The sequence below is a fragment of the Pelobates fuscus genome, chromosome 9 (assembly GCF_036172605.1).
Source record: "Pelobates fuscus isolate aPelFus1 chromosome 9, aPelFus1.pri, whole genome shotgun sequence".
Taxonomy (NCBI): Eukaryota; Metazoa; Chordata; class Amphibia; order Anura; family Pelobatidae; genus Pelobates; species Pelobates fuscus.
In genome coordinates, this window is record NC_086325.1 from 95,447,962 (window position 1) to 95,474,632 (window position 26,671).

At 42.5% G+C, this 26,671-nt stretch overlaps 1 protein-coding gene across 1 annotated transcript in view; it reads left to right on the forward strand.

Annotated features, from left to right (window-relative positions):
• Positions 1 to 2,903: 2,903 nt before the first annotated feature.
• Positions 2,904 to 26,671, forward strand: part of NALF2 (NALCN channel auxiliary factor 2) — a 233,929-nt gene continuing 210,161 nt past the window's right edge. Inside the window, exon 1 of the mRNA XM_063432176.1 lies at positions 2,904 to 3,860. Within this exon, the coding sequence (XP_063288246.1) occupies positions 3,033 to 3,860 (828 nt within the window). The 5' untranslated portion in view covers positions 2,904 to 3,032. The remainder of the gene's footprint in view (positions 3,861 to 26,671) is intronic.

A 26,671-nucleotide genomic window follows, 5' to 3' on the forward strand; every position in this document is an offset into this window, starting at 1 on the left:
TAGGATCTGAGCGCCATTAGTTAATAATGTGCGCTCAGATCTAAGCTATCTGGGGATATGTTGAATGTATATGTTTTATGTAATATTTGTAACATTGTGTATTTTATTGTCTTTTTGCTACCATGTGTGTAATGGAGTTTTGCCTCTGTCCTGGGAGATAATTGGATTACTTCCCAATTATCTCCAGGATAGAGAGGAGGGGTTGTGATGAAATTGTGGGAGTGTTTAAAGGTGTATGTCCGTGATTGGTCAGTGTATACTTTGTGTCCCAGTCTCCCATCTGGTCCCCTAGGGGAGTGTCCACCAGGTGGAAGACCTGCATAAAAGCCAGGCAGGTAGCCCCAGTAAATCAGTTCTGCTTGATCCTCAAACGAAGTGTCATCTTGTTCTTTGGGAGGAATTGGATTGTATGCTGTTACAGTGCGACTGCCAGGAGTGTAAACTTTTCGTATGGTTTTTCCTGTTTACAGCATTCGTATGGTTCCAGTTCGGGGAATTTGTGTGTTTCCTATTCGGGAGATTGGTGCTTGCAGTAGCTGCCTGTGTATCTGAAAGGGGAATATCGCCTAAACGGTTTTTAACCCCTTTTATGCTCACCTGGTTCCAGCGCCGGGAGCCTCGTGAAGCCGCGCCCCCTATTTCGTCAAAATGACGAAATAGGCGGGCGCGAGCAGGGAGCAATCAGACGCTTCCATTTGGAAGCGTCATTGCTCCCTTGTGCGCATGCGCGGCTTTGCCGCACACGCGCACATACTTCAGAGGGCGGCATTCATGCCGCCCTCTGAAGTCCTGAGTGCACTACCGCGCATGCGCACGGTGTGCGCGGCCGCGAGCTGAGCTGACTGACAGCTCAGCTCGTGGTCTTTGCCCGCTCCCCTCCTCTGCTGACAGGCTGGAGAGAGAAGGCGCGCACACAGTGCCTTCTCTCTCCTGCACACGTCAGACGTATTTTAATACGTCTGACGTATACAGGGCCTTTTTAGGGCCCCGCATGATAGGAAGTCCCTCTGGTGTCCGTCTGAGTGACGGCCACTGGAGGTATTCCTATCAATCAATGTAAACACTGTATTTTCTCTGAAAATACAGTGTTTACATTAGATTGCCTGCAGGGAGCTATAGATCTCACCTGAACAACTACATTAAGCTGTAGTTGTTCAGGTGACTATAGTGTCCTTTTAACGGTCCGTTACAACTATGTACCCCTTGTGTTTGACTAAATATCACAGCATTACTTCTCTCAGTGGTATATATGTCTTAATCCAAAGCAGGCTGACAGAAAAACACAGAGTAAAGATTTTAACACCATTACACATTAAACTGCACACTCACAAACTGTAGTCATTATCATGTAGAGTAAAAGGGGAATGGATTTGCCACTAAATAGTCTCAGAAAGATGCCTTGAGTTCATTCTATACCAATTTAATATTTTATTATATATATGATATCATTTTATCAGTGTATTGCTGTTAAAAGGGGTATTGTGAAATCATGAGTACTATGAAAATTACCATCATTGTCATCTTGATCAAAATTATCGTCATTCTCATGATAGAATTTGGAGTTTGAAAGCAAATCTCAACCAGAAATATAAAAAAAGGCTTCTTTTTCTCAGGAAAATCAAAAGAGGCATCATGCAGCTCCACCAGATACCATACATTAATACTCTCTAGTGAGAGTGATGATCTCATAGCATATTGCCATGCTTTCCCTTTAAATCTCTGACTACTGTAGACCAGTATCACCTACTACACTAAACACCACAAAACGTGATTTACTTTCCATTACAGATCAGGCAAATAACCAGTACAGTCCATCTAGAGGGTCTGATAAGAGGTGGCTAGTCAGGACCTGACTCATTATTTAGTGGTATGTGATGGGGAGATGGGGGGAAGGAAGGGGGGCATGGCTGCTACACAGGAAAATGAATGGAAGGAAGATGAATGAAAAGCTGTTCAGAGTGAATGAAGAGAGAGGGGGGGGGGGGCGCAGAACGGGGTGGAGAATGGGAGGGAAGGAGGACTGGGCTGGCGTTTATAATAATAATAATAAAAAAATAAAAGCAACACAGTTGCATAAGGCAGGGGAGGCAATGCGCGCTCACGCGTTCTGGGGTCGCGCACGCACGTGCCCGCGTCTTCATGATCAATTTCTCAAGGTGTTCTCTCCACTGCTGAAGATGGCGACAGATTAAATAGAAATATTATAATAATAATTAAAGAAAAAAGGAATCCCATCGGGGGAGAGCTGGGCCTGGGAGCACTGGGAGGAAGAGGAGGTATGGGGATATTCAGCCCCAGCAGCAGGATGCCCAGGGAAGAGAAGAACAGTGCCCACCAGAAGAGGAAGAGAAAACAATAAGGAGATCACAGAGAGGACCTATCACACAGAGACAGAGACACCGAGAGAGGACCACGAGCAGCCCAGGATCTGCAGGAGGGATGGCCGGCAGAGGCTGACACCCAGAGGGGGCTGCTGTTTTAGGGGGATGCTCTTACCTGGATCTGCTTTGGGTTCATAGGGGGAGGGTGGGGGGAACTGCATGGGTTGTCCCTTGCCCCCCCTGCGGACTTCTCCTTGATGTACTTTGGGGTAAATCTTCATAGAGGGAGGGGGGTTGTTCTTTTTTCCCCCTGGTTGGTTTTTGCCCATGTTCCCTGCTATGGCCAGTTACTGAGTGACCCGGACAGGGGCGGATAGGGGAGGGGGAGCTCCCATCCTTCCTTCCCTCCCCACCTCTCTCCATCTACCACCCTTTATCCCTCCATATACCCATTCCTTCCTTTTATCTACCTACCCAGCCATCCACCAAAACCACCTTTCCACCCCCCTCCCCGCTGCCTCCTATCTTCTTGCCCACCCATCCCCCTCACTCCCCAGCCCCCCCGATCATGCCCCTCTCCGCAGGCCCCCTCACTGGAGGCAGGTGACATTGTGCTGGTGGTGTAGGAAGCCCACCACAACAACCATAGGAAGGGGGTGGTGGGGGTGGGGAGAGACTGAGAGCACCCCGCATTCTCCCACCCCCTGAAATATGATCAGTGGGGCTTGGATGTATCCAAGGGAAGATGAGGCCGTCTTAAAGATCTGCTGGGAACCCCGACACAGCGACAAACCGTGCGCCGACTCCGAGAGGGCTCAGAGATGGCGAATGTCCCTAGCCTCCCTTTTGTTCTTCACCGTCCTGCTGTCTGATCACCTCTGGCTGGTCTCCGCCGGGGCCAAGGCGAGGAGCAGCTTCTCTTTCAGCCTTCAGCCGGTCCCTAGAGGGGGGGAGCAGGCCAACTACTCCAGCCTGGTACCCCTCCAGAGCTTCCCGGGGGGGGAGGGCAGGGGGTGCTGGGACAACTTGCTAAGCAATCTGACCAAATCTGCTGCTCACAGTCCTCATTGCACTGGGGCCAGGACCTCTCACCTGGACTCTGCCTGCACCAAACTGCATTACATGCAAAGACACGGGGGGTCTCTTTTTCCACCCTCTCCCCAAACCTCCTCCTCCCCATCTTCCTATCCCTGGTCCAGCCACCCTTTCTCTTTTTCCTCCAAGAGGAACTTTTTGAAGGCTTATTTTCGCAACCTCACCCTGTCCTTTTGTAATACATACACCCTGCTGGACCTGCTGCTGGGCATGCCTAACCCTGACAGCCTGAACTGCAGTCTGGAGAAACTGATGGAGGACTTCCCTGGGGCAGCTGCAGCCTCCAATGCCCTCCTGGAGGGTGAGGTGTGCAGCAGCTGTGTCCAAGCTTACCAGAGACTGGATCAACATGCTCAGGAAAAATACGAGGAGTTTGACTTTGTGTTGGAGAAATACCTGCAAGCTGGAGAGTACTCTGTGAGATCCTGCGTGGGAGACTGCAAGGTAAAAAAAAAAGGATGCCCACCCCAATGCCCAAACTGCTGTGAAAGCAGGTCAGAGGCTGGCTGGCACCTCTCTGCTTTTTGGGGAAAATGTGATTAAGGGTTGCTATTGAAATGTGATTTTTATTGATGAGTCTTCAGTGAGGTCAAAATACATGGTTCCTTATCCAGTGTCATCCAGGAAGGTTATAAAGCACACATGGAACATACTGTATCCAAATTTGTAAAGCAGTGGTTCCCAAACCAGTCCTCATGACCCAGCAAACAGAACAGGTTTTGTCAGTATCTCCTTTGGAATACTGGGAAATACATAAATCCTGGATTATTGGTGGGCCATGAGGACTGGTTTGGGAAGCACAGGATGATCAAATCAAGTGAGCTGAAAGTTGGATAGGGTCCCTTCATATTATTATTAATTGTTTTATTTATTTTTTACTATTATGTTTTTTTGTAAAATTTATTTTGTATGGGTTATACACTAAATATTACATTCAAATTGAATTTCAGATGTAGCAGAACTAAAACGTGTGGCCTAAAATGTGGTATTCGCTTTCAATTCCTCAATGATTAATACTTTCACGAATAGCAGTGTAGGACAAGCAAACTGTGGTTATTTTTATAATTGTGTATCACGTTGTCAAAACAGTTAATTGCCATCATATGTAGGGTTTATTCACTAAGCTGGAAATTGTATTAATTAGAGTAGAGTATTGCAAACTTCAGACTAAAACAGCTATGTCCCAGAAGCTCTTTAAAGGGACACTATAGTCACCTGAACAACTTTAGCTTAATTAAGCAGTTTTGGTGTATAGAACATGCCCCTGCAGCCTCAATGCTCAATCCTCTGCCATTTAGGAGTTAAATCCCTTTGTTTATGAACCCTAGTCACACCTCCCTGCATGTGACTTGCTTAGCCTTCCATAAACACTTCCTGTAAAGAGATCCCTATTTAGGCTTTCTTTATTGCAAGTTCCGTTTAATTAAGATTTGTTTTATCCCCTGCTATGTTAACCCCTTAAGGACAGACGATGGATATATTCCAGAAGTTGTGTCATTAAGGGGTTAATAGCTTGCTAGACCCTTCAACACCCTCCTTTATGTGATTAAAGTTCAATTTAGAGTTTGAGATACAATTATTTAAGGTAAATTACATCTGTCTGAAAGTGAAACCAGTTTTTTTTTCATGCAGGCTCTGTCAATCATAGCCAGGGGAGGTGTGGCTAGGGCTGCATAAACAGAAACAAAGTGATTTAACTCCTAAATGACAGTGAATTGAGCAGTGAAATTGCAGGGGAATGATCTATACACTAAAACTGCTTTATTTAGCTAAAGTAATTTAGGTGACTATAGTGTTCCTTTAACTCAAATGGTGTTCAGCTTGGTTACGTGGGCCTAGAGATTGCAGTTACCTTGTCATTTCTCCACAATTCTTAGCTTTGTGAATAAACACAATATTTAATAAGTGAAAAGGGGTGATATTAATTGTGATTATTGTATAAACTGCTTTGAAATATACTGTTGGAGGTGCATACATGTTGTGCCAAAAATTTAACATTTATTTTATATATTTATTCATAAAGAAAGGGTATACTAAATACCCTTCTGTGTGATAAAGGTTGAGCAATGTCATACTTATCCACCATCATCTAAAATTTTGATGTTTTGTGAGATTTTTTTTTCAATCAATATCATTTGGTAAATTATCTGGATGCAAGGAAGAGGTTATGTGAACAGACCTATTAAAGACCTCATGGATGTAATATTGTATCCAATGAAAAATCATTACATTTACCTCACACTTGAACAATCTAATTAAAAAAAAAAAAAAAATAGTCTCACATGTTTCCTTATCCATTTAGATTTAGGGGCCTTGTTGTTTTGTTATCACAATTAAACTTAAATTGTAATCCAGTGTTGAGATAGATTCCACACTGCACCCAAATCCTCCTACTATGAAGTCATCAAGTTTGCTGACTTTTGTCCAATCATTTGCTTGTTGTAGAGAAGCATTGGGGACAACTGTGCAAGCACAGCAATTGCTGTGATCTGCCACTCCATTGTTTCTCTAAGAGAAGCATGGAAATGCACAACCAATATCCAATATCAGCGTACTTTGGAATGTGATGCCGGATATGAAATAGATTCAGTTATCAAATCTATTTTATTTTGAAGTCTCAAATATGCTATCTGATTCACAGCCACAAAAGACAAGGGTATTTCAAAATGTAAACAGCGCTCAGTCTGTTGCTCAGACCTGGCAAAGTTTTCAACTGTGACAGAGCAGGGACAGTATCTATGCTCCAAAATCATTTTATTAAGTTTGAGTTGCTTAAAGGACCACTATAGGCACCCAGACCACTTCAGCTCAATGAAGTGGTCTCGGTGCCAGGTCCCCCTAGTTTTAACCCTGCAGCTGAAAATATAGCAGTTTCAGAGAAACTGCTATGTTTACACTGCAGGGTTAATCCAGCCTCTAGTGGCTGTCTCCTTGACAGCAACTAGAGGCGCTTCCGCGATTTACACCGAGTAAATTGCACTTATTTGACGCTGGACGTCCTCACGGATCTGCAGCTGCAAAAAAAGATTCCCATAGGAAAGCAATGAGTAATGCTTTCCTATGGGCGGGTTTGAATGCGCGTGCGACTCTGGCTCGCATGCGCATTCAGCTCCACTCGAGAGCTGACATCGATGGAGGAGAGGTCACCAGCACCAGGGAGCCCGGCGCTGGATTAAGGTAAGCAAAGAAATTACTAGGGCTCTATAGTGTTAGGAATACATATTTGTATTGCAGGGTTAAGCCAGCCTCTAGTGGCTATCTTCCCGACAGCCACTAGAGGCGCATCTGCGATGCTGGAGGCATTTAATTGAAAAATGCTTTCCTATGGACACTTTGAATGCGCGCGCGGCACTTGCCACACATGCGCATTCGGCTCTGCTGACGTCGGCGGGGGAGGAAAGGGCACCAGCGCCAAGGGAGCCCGGCGCTGGAATAAGGTAAGCTGCTGAAGGCGGACCTGCACGGCGCTGGAAATAATGTGAATTTTATTAACTTTTAAGGGGGGTAAGGAGGGGGCAAGCCACCTAAATGGTGGGTTTTGCACTATAGGGTCAGGAATACATGTTTGTGTTGCTGACCCTATAGTGTTCCTTTAACTAAGGGTTGTGTTCTTTAGGACAAATTCCTTCATGTTAGGCGCTTTATCTGTCATCAAATAATTCCCTTTTTAGCAAAAAGTAATAACATATAATCTGCTTAGATATTTTTTGTGTACTTTTTTGTTTTAATTGAAATTTATAATTAAAACATTTATTGTCACAAAAAAACATATTGCGATATTATGTTAATTATCCATGGAGGTGTCTTTCTAGCAGTGTGTCTGTTTTTTTTTATTTATTTTTTGTTTTGTTGAATGCATATTACACACACACACACACAAAACAATATGTCTCAACAATTTAATTTTTTTGGTCTATACCACAGAATCCGCAAGAAAAAATGAAAATGTTGAGTACAATTTGACTGCACTCATGTCATGCAGATTGAGTTCAGGAGCTTTTCCCATGTTCAGTTTGGGGACGTTGGTGCACTTTCATTAAGTTTAGCTGAGCCCGTACTGTAAAACAAAGCCAAGTTTAAAGCAGCACTGTCATGCCAAACTTACTTTTCTCCTATTGATTCCTCTTCTCTTCCTCTCTCAGAATCTGTTCTTATTCCCTCCGGACATCTCTCATAATGCTGGCAAAGCATCAGGGGAGATGTTATCCACAACATCTGGAGTGTGCAAGATTGCCTACCCCTTCCCTCAACCATCTCCTTTCTACTGTTTGGCTGTCTTCCTTTGTTTTCTTCCATTCCTTATTTCTCTCCCTCCCTTGTATTTCTTTTCCCCTATTTGTCCATAGTCAATTGCTTGGCAAATTCCCTACATAAAATATTATTCATGTATATTTATGTAAGTGCTGAGGACTGGGCTAGAGAGAAGAGATGGGATGTTTTCAGTACTTTAACTGGTGTCTTGTTGAGTGTGGACTATCTCTGCGTGCTTCCAATGCAGAGATAGCTCCCATGGCTCCCTTTGCTCAGACTCAGCAAGCAGTCTCAATATACTCCCGCGGAAGAGACAGCATTTAGTATCCCCTGGGATTTCCATATGCCAAGGCGAGTAAGTGCGACATATAATATAATTTTATTTTGGTTGTACGTACTAAATTATCCAAGTGGATAGTGCAGTAGGCAATAGCAGGTTTTTGTGTAATCCCCCGTTTTCCACCGCCCGCAAGTTGTAAACCACATATTTCATGTAATGCTTTGCGCATGTACCAATCTCCAGGCTGGAGGGATCACGAAACATGGTCTGCATTATCGTCTTTACTGGAAGATGAGCCAACAGTGTACAATGCTAAAGTGTATTGTATATAATACAATCTCAGTGTACAATAAACTGCATTAAAAAATCAGTAGAAAATGCATAATCTGTATGTAAGCTAATTTTCAGAAAATAGTTGTTGGTGCATTTATGAAAGAGAACAGTTGATTCAGCTTTCAGGTGCAGTCTCTCAGCACTGAACTACAGAAAATTAGAAAAAAGATCTCAATGAATAGAGCTTTTAAGACACATAATAATGGTGAGCACAGATAAAACTTCTGAGAGCTCCCTGTTACATTTGCCTGTTGTTGAGACACCAAAGTATAATCCCACCAGAACAAACCAATCAAAGAATTTCATACAAAATGTAAAAGCTATGTATAAACTTTAAACAGACCAGATGCAGGCCTACTCATTCAGCTCATATCTCGTGCTTCCACCACATTACGTTGGAAGCACATGGAGAATTGACCACGGAGTCAATTCAGTGTCTTATATTGTTATCATAAGAAAAGTGCTGGCAAGACCCAGAGACTCTTTAATGAGTTATCAGGGCCGGTGCAAGGATTCTTGCCGCCCTAGGCAACAATCCATTTTGCCGCCCCCTCATGAATGCAACTACATTCACTAAATTCTGAATTGCAGTGAAGAGACACTTATTGAAAGAGACACACTGAGTAGACATTAAAGGGAAACTATAGTGCCAGGAAAAAAAACTTGTTTTCCTGGCATTATAGCTTCCCCCTCTGTCAAACGCCCCTACCTCGTGGTATAAAAGGGGTAAAAAAAACCTTCCGTCACTTACCCGGGTCCAGCGGTGCTGGCTCGGTTCCACCTTCACTCCTCAATGGCCGCATTAAGATTTCCCTATAGGAAAGTATTATACAATGCTTTCCTATGGGGTTTTGCGTGATGCTGGATTCCCCATGAATAGCCACTAGAGGTGGCGTTAACCCTGAACGGTAATCATTGCAGTTGTTAAAAACTCCACTAATTACTTTTGCAGGGTTAAGGGCCCTGGGACAGTGCATCCAGATCACTACAACAAGCTGAAGTGGTCTGGGTGCCATAGTGTTCCTTTAAGTGAAAGCAGATGCACAGTGAGAAAGAACCGAAACAGCCTGGGGAGACATTTAGGGAAAGGATAGAGAAACTGTTGAGATATTTAGGAAACAGAGACTGGGAGACATTTAGAGAAAAAAGAGACACATTCTCACTAACACACACACACTCACTGACATACACAGTGTCACGTACACACTCTCACTAACATACACACAGTCTCACTAACACACACACACTATCACTGACATACACACACAGTGTCACTTTCACTAACACACACACAGTGTCACTTATACACTCTCACTAACACACACTATCACTGACATACACACACAGTGTCACTCTCACTAACACACACACAGTGTCACTTATACACTCTCACTAACATACACACAGTGTCACTTGCACACTCTCACTAACACACTGTATCACTTACACACTCTCACAGTGTAATTTACACACTCTCACTAACACACACAGTGTAACTTACACACTCTAACACAGACAGTGTCACACACTCTCACTAACACAGGGTCACTTGCACACTCTCACTAACACACACACACACACACACACACACACACACTGTCACCTGCACACTCTCACTAACACAGTGTCACTTACACACTCTCACTAACACACACTGTCACTTGCACACACTCACTAACACACACTGTCATTTGTACACTCTAACTAAGACACACACTGTCACTCGCACACTCTCACTAACACACACACACTGTCACCTGCACACCCTCACTAACACAGTGTCACTTACACACTCTCACTAACACACACTGTCACTTGCACATACTCACTAACACACACTGTCATTTGTACACTCTAACTAAGACACACACTGTCACTCGCACACTCTCACTAACACACAAACACTGTCACTTGCACACTTACTAACACAGTGTCACTCAAACACAAACTCACACAACTGTACATGAAGCCACACTTTATTATATACACAGAAATACAGCAATTTAACACAGACACCCCCCCATTTACAACCATTCATACAATAAACAATCCCCCATAGCCTACGTGGGTGCTGTGAAGAGGAGAAGAGGTGCAGGCTGCAGGAAGTTGGTCTTATTTCTGCTGGGGGAGCAGGAGAGCAGTGCACTGTGAGCACAGGCTGCTTCCTGTTCCATTCACAGGCAGGGGGCAGCTGGAATACCAGGCAAGCAGCAACAGAGAAAGCCCAGCAGGAGAGTGGCTGCGCTGGGGGGTGGCTAAGGAGTCGCTCACCCAGCGTTCCAGGACGAGACAGCAGCAGGGCAGCCCACAAGCCAATGCCTTATTCACCTTATGGTAGTGAGGTCCCTGGTTGTTATACCCCCAGCTCAGCTAATAAAACTTTAATTTCCTCAATTGACATTTGCTCAATTTGTAGATCTTATGCCATGCAGACATTGTGTGTGAAAAACGCTGAGATTGGTTGACCTCTGGCCCCTCTTACCAGCCTCTATCTGTAATGGGCCACTCGGGCCGCTGCCTACTACAACACAAACCAACAGAAACCATGGCAACTAAAACCGCCTGCCAGAAAATGCAGACGCCAACTCCTGGATTGCAATCAGCAGAGCCTGCTATCTGTACCGGAGGGAAAGGGGGAAGGATGAGGGAGAGAAGAGACACAGAGGAAGAAAAATGCAGAAAAATAAACTGACAAAAAATGGACAGAAAAATGAAAAAGATAAGAAATAAAGGGACAGCGTAACCAAGGCAGCAACAGTGAAAGATTGTTAAAACAAAAAGAGGAAAGGGGTCTTAGTTGTACAGTGTATACTGAGGGGGGAAAGATTGAGTTGAATAGAAACATTATCACAGGGTCACTACCATATAAAAAAAAAATCACATTCTGCAGTCATTACGATTTTGCTTATTTATGAGAGGATTTCTTGATATGTAGAACTGACTGTGACCTGAGAGGTTTACTGCAATACAGACCTGACAAATGTCTGGTGTAATATAAAGTCATGATGCTGTGTAAAATATTTAAGGATTATTAAGGATTATTAAGTTAATATGTTTAAAAAATGATTAAAACGATAAAAAAACAAAACAAAGAAAGACAACACAAATATTCACCTATGAATTTTCATTGTTTGCTACAGATGGAAGGGGCATAAAGAAGCTTGTCAAATAGCTCCATTCATGCCTTTTCATGTATAAACGTATTAAAGGCAAACATTAAAGCAAGTGCATTTAGGACTTGTATTGGCAGAGGGAGGTGAAACTTCCCCCTGTGATGTCACATTGTGTGGCAATTTTTGCAAATCATTGCAGCTATGATGAATAGACATGAGACAGAGGACAGGAGGATGCTTGCGTATACTTGCCATGATCACTGTTGCAGATAATTTATTATAGTGGCATAATCCAGTCCCCCAGGGAAATGGTGAGATTTTAGCAGAATCAATACCTTCTTTTTTTTTTTTATTCAAGATTACATAATATGTGAGTCTGCCATGTAACACCCGTGGGTACAACGTACCTAACTGGTATCCAGACGTGGTGATAATGTGCATGCAGCACGGCATTATGGGAAGATGATGCCAAACCTTGCGTGTAATGTGTCAGCAAGCTGTCAATGTACCTGCCCACAAGTGTAGGGGGTATGTGTATTTCATTCACACCCATGATGCACATCTCACCCCCCACGCCAATAATTGCTTTAATAGGTTAACTGTAAATTGGGATGAGAGAAATCAAATTGGTCATAAAAGAGAGCGTCTTCTTTTATTACACTGGAATGAAAAATATTGAAGCAAGCCTCAAATTCCCATGTGGGGGTTATGGAAACGTTATACCAGTGCCTTAATCCTTAATATGCATACAGTATTGTGTTGTTACCTGTCAAAACTGCTCAGTGGCTTAAAGGCTGGGAGGGGAGTGCGGTAGGGTGAAAGGCACTAGAATGATTTCTCCATTAAAAAAAACCAAAAAAAACCTAAAAGCCCCTGATCTTTCCACCTCCTATTATTTTATTTAAAGTCCCCCATTTAGCGCTCATTGGGGTAACTAAGTCTCCACTCTCCCTGTTATTTTACAGGCTTTGCTAGCGACTGGGCAGCAATGGCCAGCTGCCACATGGTTAACCCTAGCACCACTCAGGTTTATTTAACTGTTTGTCTGTATGCTGTTAGGTGGACAAATAGATTGGATTTTTTCAAATCTGGTCTCTGCGTAGAAACATCCAGGCATGAATTTAAAAAAAAAAAGGTCTGGATAACAGCCATCCAGCAGCGTTCTGTCCGACTGAAATTTAGCCCCCATTCAGGCTCATTCAGAACTTTCTCTGCAAGTTCTGAACATTGGTAAACAGCATGAACAAGGTCTGGATGTTGCATTCTGAATGGTATCGTAAACCACCCAATGGTTTTGCCCCATTTCATACTGGGCAAGTTATGTGTATAAACCTCACAGAGACGCAAAATACTGATGCTCTCAACCTATCACTGCCCACTATCACTGGTATGATTGGATATGGCGGAATATAACTCCACCTTAACCATTCTGTAGAAGGGGGCCCAGGAACCCTGATTCAATGTTAAACCGTTCGTAAATGAGTTGAAGCTTATGGTGCCTAGAGTGTCCCTCCAAGGCAATTCCTCTGTGTAGAATAAATAACTAGGCATGTGAGCCAGATTATACCTTCCAATGATTTACCCTAGAAACTATTTACTCAGTGCTGTCAGTGCTCTCGATTTGTAATCGTTTTTCAAATCCTCGGTTTGGGTATATCAAAATCATTAATGTACAGTTTATGCCTTAGGTACTGGAAAGAAAGGTAATGGGTTTGATGCAATAAGCTTATCTGTCAGTCCTAGGAGTTTCATATGCTAAATAGCTGTTATGAGTTAATAGCATATATTAGCATACACATGCATATGCAATTTCCTCATTATTACTGCTAAATGCAGGAGATTATGCAGCTGTCTAGATTACAAAATCATGTAATCTAGTCATAATGACGGTGCATTTTTAACGTTTTCTTGTAGTACCCCGTGGTGTTGTGTCCATAGGCTACTCCAAGGTGGTTTTAATGGTCACTCCAAGGATCAAAAGAAATAGGCATCACCACGAAGGTTATTGTACAGAGGCATCACCACGAAGGTTATTGTACAGAGTGCAATTGATCCCCTGTCCAGAGTAGTTTACAGATGCTGAGATATTCAGAAATCACTGCAACTACAAGACATCTCAGTTTTATACTTCCTCCTGAGCATTAGCATGTTTTTGTTGTTGTTGGTTTTTATTTTTTTATTTTAGCATTTATAGTTTACAGAGGATGAGTGGAACTGCTCAACAAACTGCTAACAGCCACAATGCGCCTGCTACATTTATACTTAACAGGACTCGTGACACAATGTGCAGCAGCAATCTGTGGACTTGGTGGATTCAGATGTCAGGTATGGAGTATGTCTAGGGGTAAATTTGGCAGGTTTGGAGTGGGTCCACTGACATCTTGTTCATCTGTACAGGGTGTGTTATCCTGACATGCATGTAACTCTGGGTGACATGCATTCAACCAGGGCTACCCATGCACTGAGTGCTGCTATAGTCCTCATTTAAGGGCTTAAATGTACCCATTCTACACTTTTTTTGTTTGTTTTTTCAGCAATATGAGATACAGTAGCTCTTTTGTGTGATTAATGAGCCTTGGGCACCCTTGAGCCTGATACAGGCTCACCAGTTGTCCTTCCTTGCACCACGTTTGGTAGGTGCTAACGACTGCATTGGTGAAAATCCCACAAGACTTGCCGTTTGGAGATGCTTTGACCGAGTTGTCTAGCCTTCACTATTTGGCCCTTGTCAAAGTCAATCAGCTTTTTTCGCTTGCTTATTTTTCCTGCTTCCAACACATGAAATTCAAAAACTGGCTGTTCACTTGCTTCCTAATATATCCAACCCCTTGACAGGTGTCATTGTAACAATATAATCAATGTTATTCACTTTACCTGTAAGTGGGACACTACAGTCACCTGAACAACTTTAGCTTAATGAAGCAGTTTTGGTGTATAGAACATGCCCCTGCAGCCTCACTGCTCAATCCTCTGCCATTTAGGCGTTAAATCCCTTTGTTTATGAACCCTAGTCACACCTCCCTGCATGTGACTTGCACAGTCTTCCATAAACACTTCCTGTAAAGAGAGCCCTATTTAGGCTTTCTTTATTGCAAGTTCTGTTTAATTAAGATTTTCTATTAAAAGCTATGTTAATAGCTTGCTAGACCCTGCAAGAGCCTGCAAGAGCCTCCTGTATGTGATTAAAGTTCAATTTAGAGATTGAGGTACAATTATTTAAGGTAAATTACATCTGTCTGAAAGTGAAACCAGTTTTTTTTTTTCATGCAGGTTCTGTCAATCATAGCCAGGGGAGGTGTGGCTAGGGCTGCATAAACAGAAACAAAGTGATTTAACTCCTAAATGACAGTGAATTGAGCAGTGAAATTGCTGGGGAATGATCTACACACTAAAACTGCTTTATTTAGCTAAAGTAATTTAGGCGACTATATAGCTATTATAATGAACTCTTTTAAAGTTACTGTGACTGAACTAAATTTGGCAATGCACACATGAAATAACGGCACAGGTGCACATTGATGATCTTATTTTTTTCAACAGTTGCTAGCTGAAGTGGTAGGAATTATGATATCGTTTGAAGTCTGCAGTCTGCTCACAGCCATATCACAATGCATTATGGGTGCATGCTGTGATGTATGACATTACAACCATGTTGTCTTACTCCCTTCGAAGAAGTACATCAGTTAACATTATGGTGAGAGGTTTTATCTCTAATATGGAAATATATACAGGAAATGATAGACGATGCTGCGATTATCAAGGATCAAGCTTCATGTCAACAAATTACATCTTAATATTTCTACATTTGCTAGCAAATTATCTATTTCAGCATAAAGATAAGACATGGATCTTTAAAGTGCAAGGCATTGTTTTTTCCTAGTTTTCAAACAGCTTTATTTTCTAGACATAGTGTATTGCCAGTATGTAACTGGATATTCGCTAACATTGGAATTTGAAGGCATGCTATGTATCTGTTTTATATGACAAAGATCTCGTATATGATTTTTTAAAATTCAATCAATATGAAACCTGAGTGAATAAAGAAGGAGTAGTGACTCATGAAAAGCGAATGAACATATTCTGCCATTTCCTCCATGCTGTAAAAACTGTTACATATGTGCCATAAAATTCTAATTAAAATATATCATTAATTTATACTTTTGCAGAACTGAAATCTGCCATGTGAAATTTTGACTTTTCTACTAAGTCTGGTTAATGTAACTTTAAAGCTTCAAATACTACATTGTATATCTCTATACCAGGACTGTCTTGGTTAGACTGTCAGATCCACAGACAACAGTTAGATAAATAAGCATAGTTTTCCAGTTGTGCAAACAGTGTTAATGAATGTGTAATTCTGTTGTAACATTGCACAATTGACAGAAAGTCAAAGCAGTCTCCAATTTGAGAACCTGGGCTCCCTCGGCGCGGGGAACTCTCCTCCTCCTTTTCACCGTCATCAGCTGAATGCGCATGCGCGGCAAGAGCCGCGTGCGCATTCAGCCAGTCCATAGGAAAGCATTCTCAATGCTTTCCTCTGGACGCTGGCGTCTTCTCACTGTGAAAATCACAGTGAGAAGCGCCTCTAACGGCTGTCAATGAGACAGCCACTAGAGGCTGGATTAACCCATAGGTAAACATAGCAGTTTCTCTGAAACTGCTATGTTTACAGCAGAAAGGGTTAATCCTAGATGGACCTGGCACCCAGACCACTTCATTAAGCTGAAGTGGTCTGGGTGCCAATAGTGGTCCTTTAATCAAGAAAAGTTCAGTGTCTCCTTGCAGATGGTAGAGACACTGAATGTCAGATATGCACACAGTGCAGCACTGCCGTAGGAAGCACCTCAAGCAGCTATCTGAGGAGTGCCCAGTGGAGGTGTCCCGAGGCTGTAATGTAAAACTGCCTTTTCTCTGAATAAAACAGTGCAAAAAGCCTGAAGGGAATGATTCTACTCCCCATAACAAATACAATAAGCTGTAGTTCTTCTGGTGACTATAGTGTCCCTTTAAAGTGAGAATTCTAAGTGAATTTCAAATACAATACCAAAATAGTCAAACCAGAAAAAGTCTCCAGTTATGCTTCCAGTTCAACTAGTTTGTCCTTAAAATTTGAATTCAGTTTTAATTCTCACTTTAGTTAATAACCCTGTAAATGTTGTCTGCATCTCAAAATTCCAGTTTGAAATGCCAGTATGGTCTTTGAGAAAAGATGCATGCCAAAATTGCTTCTAAGCAGATGTTTACTGTTTTGCCCTGTAGTTAATTAAGATATTGCAGTTCTGTAACATCATAATTTGGATCAATGACTGATATAACAGGTACTGATGCACCTGTACTTACAAATGCATAATTATATATAGAATACTTGGATTTCATAATTTATATTAACAAGTTATTAGCCAGTCGAACAAGCAGATGACTTAACAGTTGACTAATCATAGCCATTAGCATCTACTCGAAAGGTATGCTAACGACACTTTAAATGTGCATGATTACTCGTATGTATTTATACTGTCTTCTGCAATCATGCATCTTTGTGTAATGGTGATGCTGTCTTAGGAGTGCATATATTTCTTTCATTAGGCCACTATCAAAATACGCAATGCATTGTCTATTCTCTTGGGGAAACCGACAGGCAGGGAAACAGTAACTTGGATAAATAAAATTAAGGGAGCAAGGGAAACATTTTTTTTCAGGAAAACGACTTTTCTCTGTTCATTGACCCTAAAGGGACACTCTTGTCACTTGGACAATCTTGATTCATTAAAGATCATAGAAAACAAAATCTTTCATGGTTAAAATGCAGTTTGTTCTGCAACTCGGTATACAGCTACTGTAGAAAACTATACACTCTAAGGGAGACACAACCTCAGTTACCATTATTAAAGAGAACTTGTTTTCCTGGCACTATAGCTCCCCCCTCCCTCGCGGATGGCTTGGATCTGCCTTGGCTCCTCCCCGGCCCACGTCAGCCCACAGGGGAGACCTAATGTGCATGCACTCGCATTAGGATTTTCCAGTAGGAAAGCATTGTACAATGCTTTTCAATGTGGATGCGGAAATCACAGTGAGAAGCATGCAAGCGCCTCTAGCAGCTGTCAATGAGACAGCCACTAGAGGCTGGATTAACCCTATTATAAACATAGCAGTTTTTCTCTGAAACTGCTATGTTTATAGAAAAAAGGGATAAACTTAGCTGGACCTGGCACCCAGACCACTTCATTAAGCTGACGTGGTCTGGGTGCCTATAGTGGTCCTTTAAGACTGTTAAAAGTTCCATTATTCTTGTATCCTGCTGCGAGTATCAATCGTATTTGTAGTGGTTGTTGCACTTGCTGGAAGATGTACCTTTCTTGTATACCCCTGTTTGGAAAGCACAGAGTTGCTTCCTATAACAGATTAAAAGTCCTCAACACTTTATATTGGCTTTGTGTAAATTAATTAAACGTATCTGTTCTCTCTCTTCATTCTCAAATTGACTGTCCAAAGTTGCTGTAATAAATAATTCTGACTGTTTATTTCTTCTCTTAGTGATGGTACGCTGCTTTCATACAGAGCCTGCCCCTCCTCCCTACTTCTCCTTGCAGGGAAGACTTTCCCTTGGGCTGAATTCATGCAGGAAATATGTCCAGAGGAAGGTTGTTGGTTTGACAAAGACCTGCCTTCTTCGTTTGGCACAGACTGAACTGGCTGAGAGGAGGGACAATGGCTGTTTTTACCACAGATTTTAGAGAAATCTAGACATTTGCTAGCAATTCTGCTCGCACAGTGTATAGATGACATTTTATCTCTGTCATTTAAGATTAAAGGGACTTCCTGGGGCAGTTGTGCAGCACTGACGTTTAACGTCTCCATGCAGAACCAGGTACCAGGTCAGAGGTAAACCTGTCCCTGCAGGCTTTTTAATGTAAACACTGCCTTTGCATTTACATTTCTATTTAGTAACTTAGGTCTTAGAACTATTGTGTCAGGAATATACGTTTGTGTTCCAGACACTATACTGCCTCTTTAATTTGTAGTTGTCATGACAGGTACTCTTTAACAACTTACATGTAATTTGCCTGGTGACAGTCACTTCCTCTATTGAGACCTGGAAGCACTCGCTAGCAGGTGGCTATGCAGAGCTTAGCTCATTGACTTAAAGCTGATCCCGTATGGTAAGGCGTAGCTCAGGACAGCTAACAGAAGCTCCATGCAAGAGCTTTGTGCTCACAATGAAGGAGGTGACCAGTTCGCTTGGACTATAGGTTAATTGTCATAATGTTAGCAAACGGCTTAACAAAAACAGAGAAGAGCGTATACCGCGCCTAGTAATTTATATATGCAAAATATACATACATATATTCTTGAGTATTTCCAATAAATCAGAACCTCGGAAAAAAATAAAATAAAAATAATAGTGCAATACAGTAAACTTATATTTTGAAGTGATGAATATAACTATATACAGTCCACTCACATTTAAATGAGCTATAACAGAGCTCAGCTGTGATGCGCTTGGACAGTACGATCCCCGTCTCAGGATATGTTGTTATAGTTGACACGAATATTTCCGAAGTGCAGTGTGGTATATATAAAAGGAAAAAGCAGCCAATGGTGAAGTAAGTACTAATGGTAAAATAAATAATAAATGGCAATGTACTTACAATTACTAGAGCATAAAACTTGCTCTAGTATAAACAGCTTAGGTGGTATAATCCCCACCAGGGATATTCAGGATCCAGGAAGCAAAAAATGAATGAGTATAAAAAGTAACTAATAAAATAATACTTTAATATAAATACTTTAACTTTCCTTTATACTTTATACTTTTTATTGGTTTTCAATTTGTTTGTTTATATTAAAGTATTCTTTTATTAGTTACTTTTTATACTCATTCATTTTTTGCTTCCTGGATCCTGAATATCCCTGGTGGGGATTATACCACCTAAGCTGTTTATACTAGAGCAAGTTTTATGCTCTAGTAATTGTAAGTACATTACCATTTATTATTTATTTTACCATTAGTACTTACTTCACCATTGGCTGCTATTTCCTTTTATATATACCACACTGCACTTCGGAAATATTCGTGTCAACTATAACAACATATCCTGAGACGGGGATCGTAGTGTCCAAGCGCATCACAGCTGAGCTCTGTTATAGCTCATTTAAATGTGTACTGTATATAGTTATATTAATCACTTCAAAATATAAGTTTACTGTATTGCACTATTATTATTATTTTTTTTTTTTCCGAGGTTCTGATTTATTGGAAATACTCAAGAATATATGTATGTATATTTTGCATATATAAATTACTAGGCGCAGTATACGCTCTTCTCTGTTTTTGTTATCTATTCACAAGGTTTTGGGAATCCTTGTTTTGTATACTGCAGCCTGTTCACAATTTACTACAGTGAGCGCCTATCACCCCTTTTTCGTTAGCAAACGGCTTGACTGCTTACATTGTGATATGCACTAAGGCTCTCCTGGCACCATCATAACCACTACAGTACAGTGTAATAATGCACCGAGTCTTCCATTATGAATGTTGCTTAGCTTATGGTCATATTTTTATCCATGTATGTATTTAGCATTGCAACAATGAGCATTTTCATTATTACAGTGCCATTTTTTGGGTTTGCTCCTATCCGTGCTTATGTAGCACCATGTTCTGCAGTGTTAACAGTAGAATAGTGTTACATATAAGCTGGCATACAATCAGACATTACAGCAAAGTGAAAGCAATGAGGTGGCTGTTTGTGAAAGCTTACAGTCTAAAGTGTCACTTTAGAGAGCCATCTGGATACCAGCTGTCTTGACTTAAAGTTATAAACACATTTTCAGCTAATTGCTCAGTGGATTTGCAAGTCTTGTTCTGCTGAATTCGAAATTGCATTAAATATTGTTATTTAGTTAGAGCCACCTCTTATTTGTATATGTGGGTGCATTATAAATGTATTCAGATGTATAAATCTATTGCCCTGGCGCCTGGGATTTGAAGCCCTTTAGCTAAAGCGGCAGGATGAGGGAACAATGGAGGCTGCTGGTTACCCTCAAGAGCGGGGAGGCGGCCGGCTCATGGAGGGCGGTGGCGGCCGCCCAGGGTTTCGTGCAGGCGGCAGGCTGGGGCAGCGCGCAAGGGAGCAGTAATCTTCCTGCAACTCCTCTCTGCTTCCTCGCGCTCTGTAGTGATGCTGGGAGCCATAATATGACATTATTCCAGCCCCAGCATCACTACAGGGAGCAGAGAGGAGTCGCAGGTAGATTACTGCTCCCTCACTCGCAGAATGAGTGAGCAGCCCAACTGGACCTCAGGAAAAGATCCACTCAGCTCTACCAAAGGTAGGGAGGCTGGGTGGATTAAAATGGAAAATGTCACTTTGTGTGTGTGTGTCTTTGTCAGTGTGTGTGTGTCTGTCTGTCAGTGTGTGTGTGTCTGTCAGTGTGTGTGGGTCTGTCAGTGTGTGTCTCCGTCAGTGTGTGTATCTGTCATTGTGTGTGTGTCTCTGTCAGTGTGTGTGTGTGTGTGTGTGTTTGTCTGTCAGTGTGTGTGTGTGTATGTGTGGGTCTGTCAGTGTGTCAGAGTGTATGTGTGTGTCTGTGTCAGAGAGTGTGTCTTTCTCTTTCTGTTTAGGTAGCTGCACCCCCCTGATAATGAGAGAGGTGTTTTTACTCACCTTCTTTCCCACACCGTGTCCTGTCTTCATGGCTGAGATAATCAATCTTTAAAGGACCACTATAGGCACCAAGACCACTTCAGCTCAATGAAGTGGTCTGGGTGCCAGGTCCATCTAGTGTTAACCCTGCAGTTGTAAACATAGCAGTTTCAGAGAAACTGCTATGTTTACAAAAGGGTTAATCCAGCCTCTAGTGGCTGTCTCATTCCATAGGAAAACATTGAGAAATGCTTTCCTATGGACTGTTTGAATGCGCGCGCATGCGCATTCAAAGCTGACGTCAGGAGAGGGAGAAGAGTTTCCCAGCGCCAAGGGAGCCCGGCGCAGGAGAAAGGTAAGTGTTAAACCCCTTCAGCCTGGCGGGAGGGGGGCCATGAGGGTGGAGGGGACCTAAAGACCCTATAGTGCCAGGAAAACAGTGAACACAGCCTAGATCAAGTGTGTCAAAGTTGCGGCCCGCCTGCCCTAGGACCACTTTGTGTTGTGGCTGCGACCAGCCTGAAGACAGGAAAGATATTTCCTGTCTGATTCTTGTCTTCCCTCCCACGGCCAATCGCGTGCTTCCTCAGGCTAGCCTCTCCCCCTTTCCGCCTGTTAGCAGTGCCAGAGGAGCGTCTATCCTGAGAAGAGAAGAGCAGGGCTGGAACTGGAGGGCTGGCGGCTCATCTTTAGGTAGGTGAAGAAGGGCTTGGGGGACCTTCCTGTGTAGTGTGTTAAATTGGGGAGGGGGGCCAGTGTATTCATTTGAGGGAGGGTGCAATTTATTAAATTAGGGGAGGGAGTGGACAGTGTATTAATTTTAGGGAGGGGGCACTATATTAATTTGGGGGAGGGAAGGGATTGGATTTGTGGGCAGTGTATTAGAATGGGGGAGGGGCAGTGTATTGGATTTGTGGGCATTGTATTAGAATGGGAAGAGGGGCAGTGTATTAGATTGGGTCTGCATGAAGGCGCTGAACACTCCCCATGGAGATATTGATTGGCCGCGCAGCTTTTTAACACACATGCACAATAGCCTCCTAATGCTTTCCTATGGGAAAGCATTGTATTGGCTGACATCATCAAGTTTGATGATCTCAACCAAAGTGAAGAATAAACTCATATGACTTAAAAATCTACACGATAACGTAATTTGTTTTTTTACAGCTGCAACACCATACAATCACCATGTCAGTCCCATTACCAAACTTTTCTAAATATGTCAAGGTAGTTGAACTGAAACATTGGTATATGCAAATGCATGTCTCCTTAAAATAAATGTGTTCTTTTGTTTACTTTGAAGCCCTACGAGCGTGAGGATGTCCAGTGTCAGACAACTTTTTTATACTGTACTTTTCTAAATAAACCTACGTTTCTATGAAAACTGAAGTTTTCTTTTTTTTGCGGCCCTCATAAACCTAAACCTTGTTTACTTGGCCCGTGTTAGCCATTGAGTTTGACATGCTTGGCCTAGATGGTGCTTCCACACCCACGGCCAAGTTATACTCGGTTCTTTGACATAAACCATGTCCCCACACATTGCATTAAGATATACAACGCTCTCTGATGCTTGTCATAGAGACGCATTGGCTAAATTACATTAAAATCAAACATTTGATTGGGCGGCACAGCATTTTTTGAGCATGTTCTTCTTGTCCACAATGCTTGATTGGACGAGAAGTTGAAGAGGAGAGAAGACAAAACAGGTAGCAGAGTTGGTTGAGTGGGACAAAACACTACTAGCATAAGAAACATACAGAGATTTTAGGATTATAGTCACAGTAACAAACAACTCAACATTAGTGTGGCGAAAGTGACCTCGCCACTGGTTTTTGGAGGGGCCTGTTTGACAGCCTCTTGCCATGTGACTATGGCCCCTGGGGGTATTGCCGTTTAAAAACCCTATTTGGGCTTATGGGATTTTTATACCCTCGTTCTGCCCCTTTAAATACTCTGGGGAAAGGATCTGAACTTTTGCTATGACACTTCGGATGCAGCCATTTTAATTCGGCCGGACGCGGTCAGCGGTGTTTTGCCGTCGAGTTCATGGAACTAAAATCGGATACTCGATGGCACGAACACCGCTGAAGTTTTATGTTTTTTTGGAGCTCTTATACTTCGAATGGAGTCGAACGGTGTTCGACAATTCGAACGCCACATTAACATTGATATTTGCACTGACGGCACCCGTTTGTGCATTCAAATAATATTTGAACTGGGATAATTAGACCGGCCGCACAGCCCAAATCTGTGGAACTGTTTTGGGCATGAAAGTGTGGTGCAGTCGGTCAAAAAGGACTTCCAGCTAACTCCTGAACGGCTGAACGGATTCAAATGAATTTTGGATATGTTGTTCCCATAATTATGCTGGTTCTTTAAATGTTAGTTATGCGAATGTGATGTATATGTGTGTGAGAATGCTGTGTGTGTGAATTTGTTTGGAGCAATTGTGTGGGTTTAGGAAATAGTCCTTGCTGCCATCCCTGATCCCTGGTGGTCCTAGCGTGAGTGAACTCTAGCCCTGCAGGATGCAGCCATTTTAATTCGGCCGGACGCGGTCAGCGGTGTTTTGCCGTCGAGTTCATGGAACTAAAATCGGATACTCGATGGCACGAACACCGCTGAAGTTTTATGTTTTTTTGGAGCTCTTATACTTCGAATGGAGTCGAACGGTGTTCGACAATTCGAACGCCACATTAACATTGATATTTGCACTGACGGCACCCGTTTGTGCATTCAAATAATATTTGAACTGGGATAATTAGACCGGCCGCACAGCCCAAATCTGTGGAACTGTTTTGGGCATGAAAGTGTGGTGCAGTCGGTCAAAAAGGACTTCCAGCTAACTCCCGAACGGCTGAACGGATTCAAATGAATTTTGGATATGTTGTTCCCATAATTATGCTGGTTCTTTAAATGTTAGTTATGCGAATGTGATGTATACTTTTAAAGTTAGAGAAAATGTGTAAAAAGTATATTTTTCTGCCTAATGTAATTACGTTAGCCCATTGTGTTGAGGTAAGTGTATCACAGGCAGAGGGGAGGGTTTGTGTGCATTAGCTGGGAGTGTCTGACTGTACTGTACGTTGTTGATTGGCTGTTGCAACTTTTTGTCCTGTGTACCACAAGGTCAACGTGGGTGGTAACCTTGTGGAGAAATGTGTATAAAAGAAACAATAACGCCCCAGCTCAGTCTGTTCCTGCTTACACTCCAAAACTGTGTGTCGTCCTGTTATTGGAGGGAAAGAAGATTTGCTCCTGTGTCTGCTGTTCCAGCTTGCAGGCCATTCAACGGGGAAAGTCCTTGTAAGGACTAGAGCTAATTCCCCATTCGGCTACAGGGAGGAGCGGTTCGGACCCAGTCCAGCCACGGCAGCTGTTGGTAGAAGTGCTGCGGTTTGTCCCCTGTTCCAGCGAGGAAGCGGTCCTTTTGCGGAGGTACCCAGCCGGGGTACAGGGAGCTCCGCTACAATTAGCATCAGTTAGAACCACACAATGTCAGTTAAAACTGCAGAAAATTGGGATAAGCCATTCATTCTGCTCATCCATACATAATTACTGCAACTCCAGCAACCCTATACATAGGCGTGCGCATGGGGTGTGCCGGGTGTGCCTGGGCACACCCTAATCCCGCGGCCCGCGCTGTGTGCCTCCATGGGCCCACGACCCACAGGGAGGGAGGCAGGAGAGGACCCGGGGAGCTCTTGCCAGTAGCTCTGCGGGATTCCTCTCACGAGGTCGGAGCATTGCCGCAGCAACGCTCAGATCTCGCGAGAGTGAACTCTAGCCCTGCAGGCTAGAGTTCACTCACGCTAGGACCACCAGGGATCAGGGATGGCAGCAAGGACTATTTCCTAAACCCACACAATTGCTCCAAACAAATTCACACACACAGCATTCTCACACACATCTCACCCTCACACACACACAGCACCCTTACATACACACACACAGCACCCTTACACACACACACACATAGCACACTAACAGCAACCTCACACACAGCACACTACCAGCACCCGCACACAGCACCCCCACACACAACTCCCTTACACACACACAGCACCCTCACACAGCACACTACCAGCACCCTCACACACACCACACTAAGAGCACCCTCACACACACCACACTACCAGCACCCTCTCACACACACAGCACACTAACAGCACCCTCACACACACAGAGTGTATGTGTGTGTGTGTGTGTGTGTATACATATAGACATATATATATATGTATACATACACACATACATATACACACTGCGTGTGTGTTTGTGCTTTAGGGTGCACACCCATATGTAATAGGCTGCGCACGCCTTTGACCCTATATGTACAGTTACTTGCATCAAATGTGATAAAGATGAGTAATTATATATTTATATTTTTGAATGCATTATCTCCATATTGCATTTTGCACTGCAGTTCGACCTAGTGTTTTAGTTTGATAAAAGCAGTATTTTACCAACTTATTAAAAGGTTAGACAAAGTACCAAAAGTAATATGCATTAGTGCAAAATGCATGGTGCTTGAGTAACCTGTACCTACTGTCATTGCTGAGAGTGAATAACAGCAGCAGTGATTTGTACAAAACCCTTCCTCTGTAAGACAGTCCATCAGGACAATCACGCAGTTGAGAAACCACTTACAGGGTTATTTACTGAGGTCCGAATTCAAAAGTCAATTTCAAATTTAAATAGCTGAACTGGAAATATTCTCTAAGTCAACTATATTTTCAGTTCGGCTACTGAAGCCCTAAATTTGAAACTCACTTTGAACTAGAACTTTAGTTAATAACCTAGTTAGTGCCGACTTGCTGTTTCAAGTTAATTAATATCAGTTATTTGTGCAGTACCAATCATCCTATGTGTTGATTGCCACTGCTCTTTGGGGATAAACTACATACACCTTAAATCCGCTGGACAAATCAATCCCTACAGAGCAGAATGAGATGCTGATGATTGGAATGTCTCATCCTGGTGTGGGAGGTGTCTGTCTGCCACTGTAAACAGACAAACACTTAGCACCACTAAGCAGTGCACCAAGGGACATTTCTTTCTTTTCTTTTTTTAGCTTCATTTTGTTGTGCAATCTTATTAATGTATTAATGTTATAATAGGCATAGGTAATTTTTTTTTTATCAAAGACTAAAACTTTGATATTTTCATCTAACCAACCTATAGTACATGTAGGTGTAATTGCCACTTGAAGATCTGACAGCGTGGTGTTTGTCACCCTACAATTTAAGCCCTCTCTGGAAGTTATGGAAAATATTAAGGCTGAAGTGATACCAAATGCTTACTTTCCACTGTAAAAGAGAGAGAAAAACGATTCCTTAAACACACTGATGTAACTGCATTGCCTAGACTGTCCAGATAAAGTCGGTGGGTAGTTAGAATGATTTGATTCAGTCCTGCTGGGTGAAGGTACATAGATAATTGAATTCTGACAACATTAACATTCTGTGTATAGCTATATGTCCATTTTTAATCCACAGTACACTCCAAGCACACTCTGGGCAACAACACAAGTGCATTTAATAGGATTTGGCCTTATATTCTCGCTTTTTTTGTTCTGTACAAATCTCAAATCAATCTCTTTGGTTTTGCTAAAACAATAAAAAGTTTAGCAGCTTT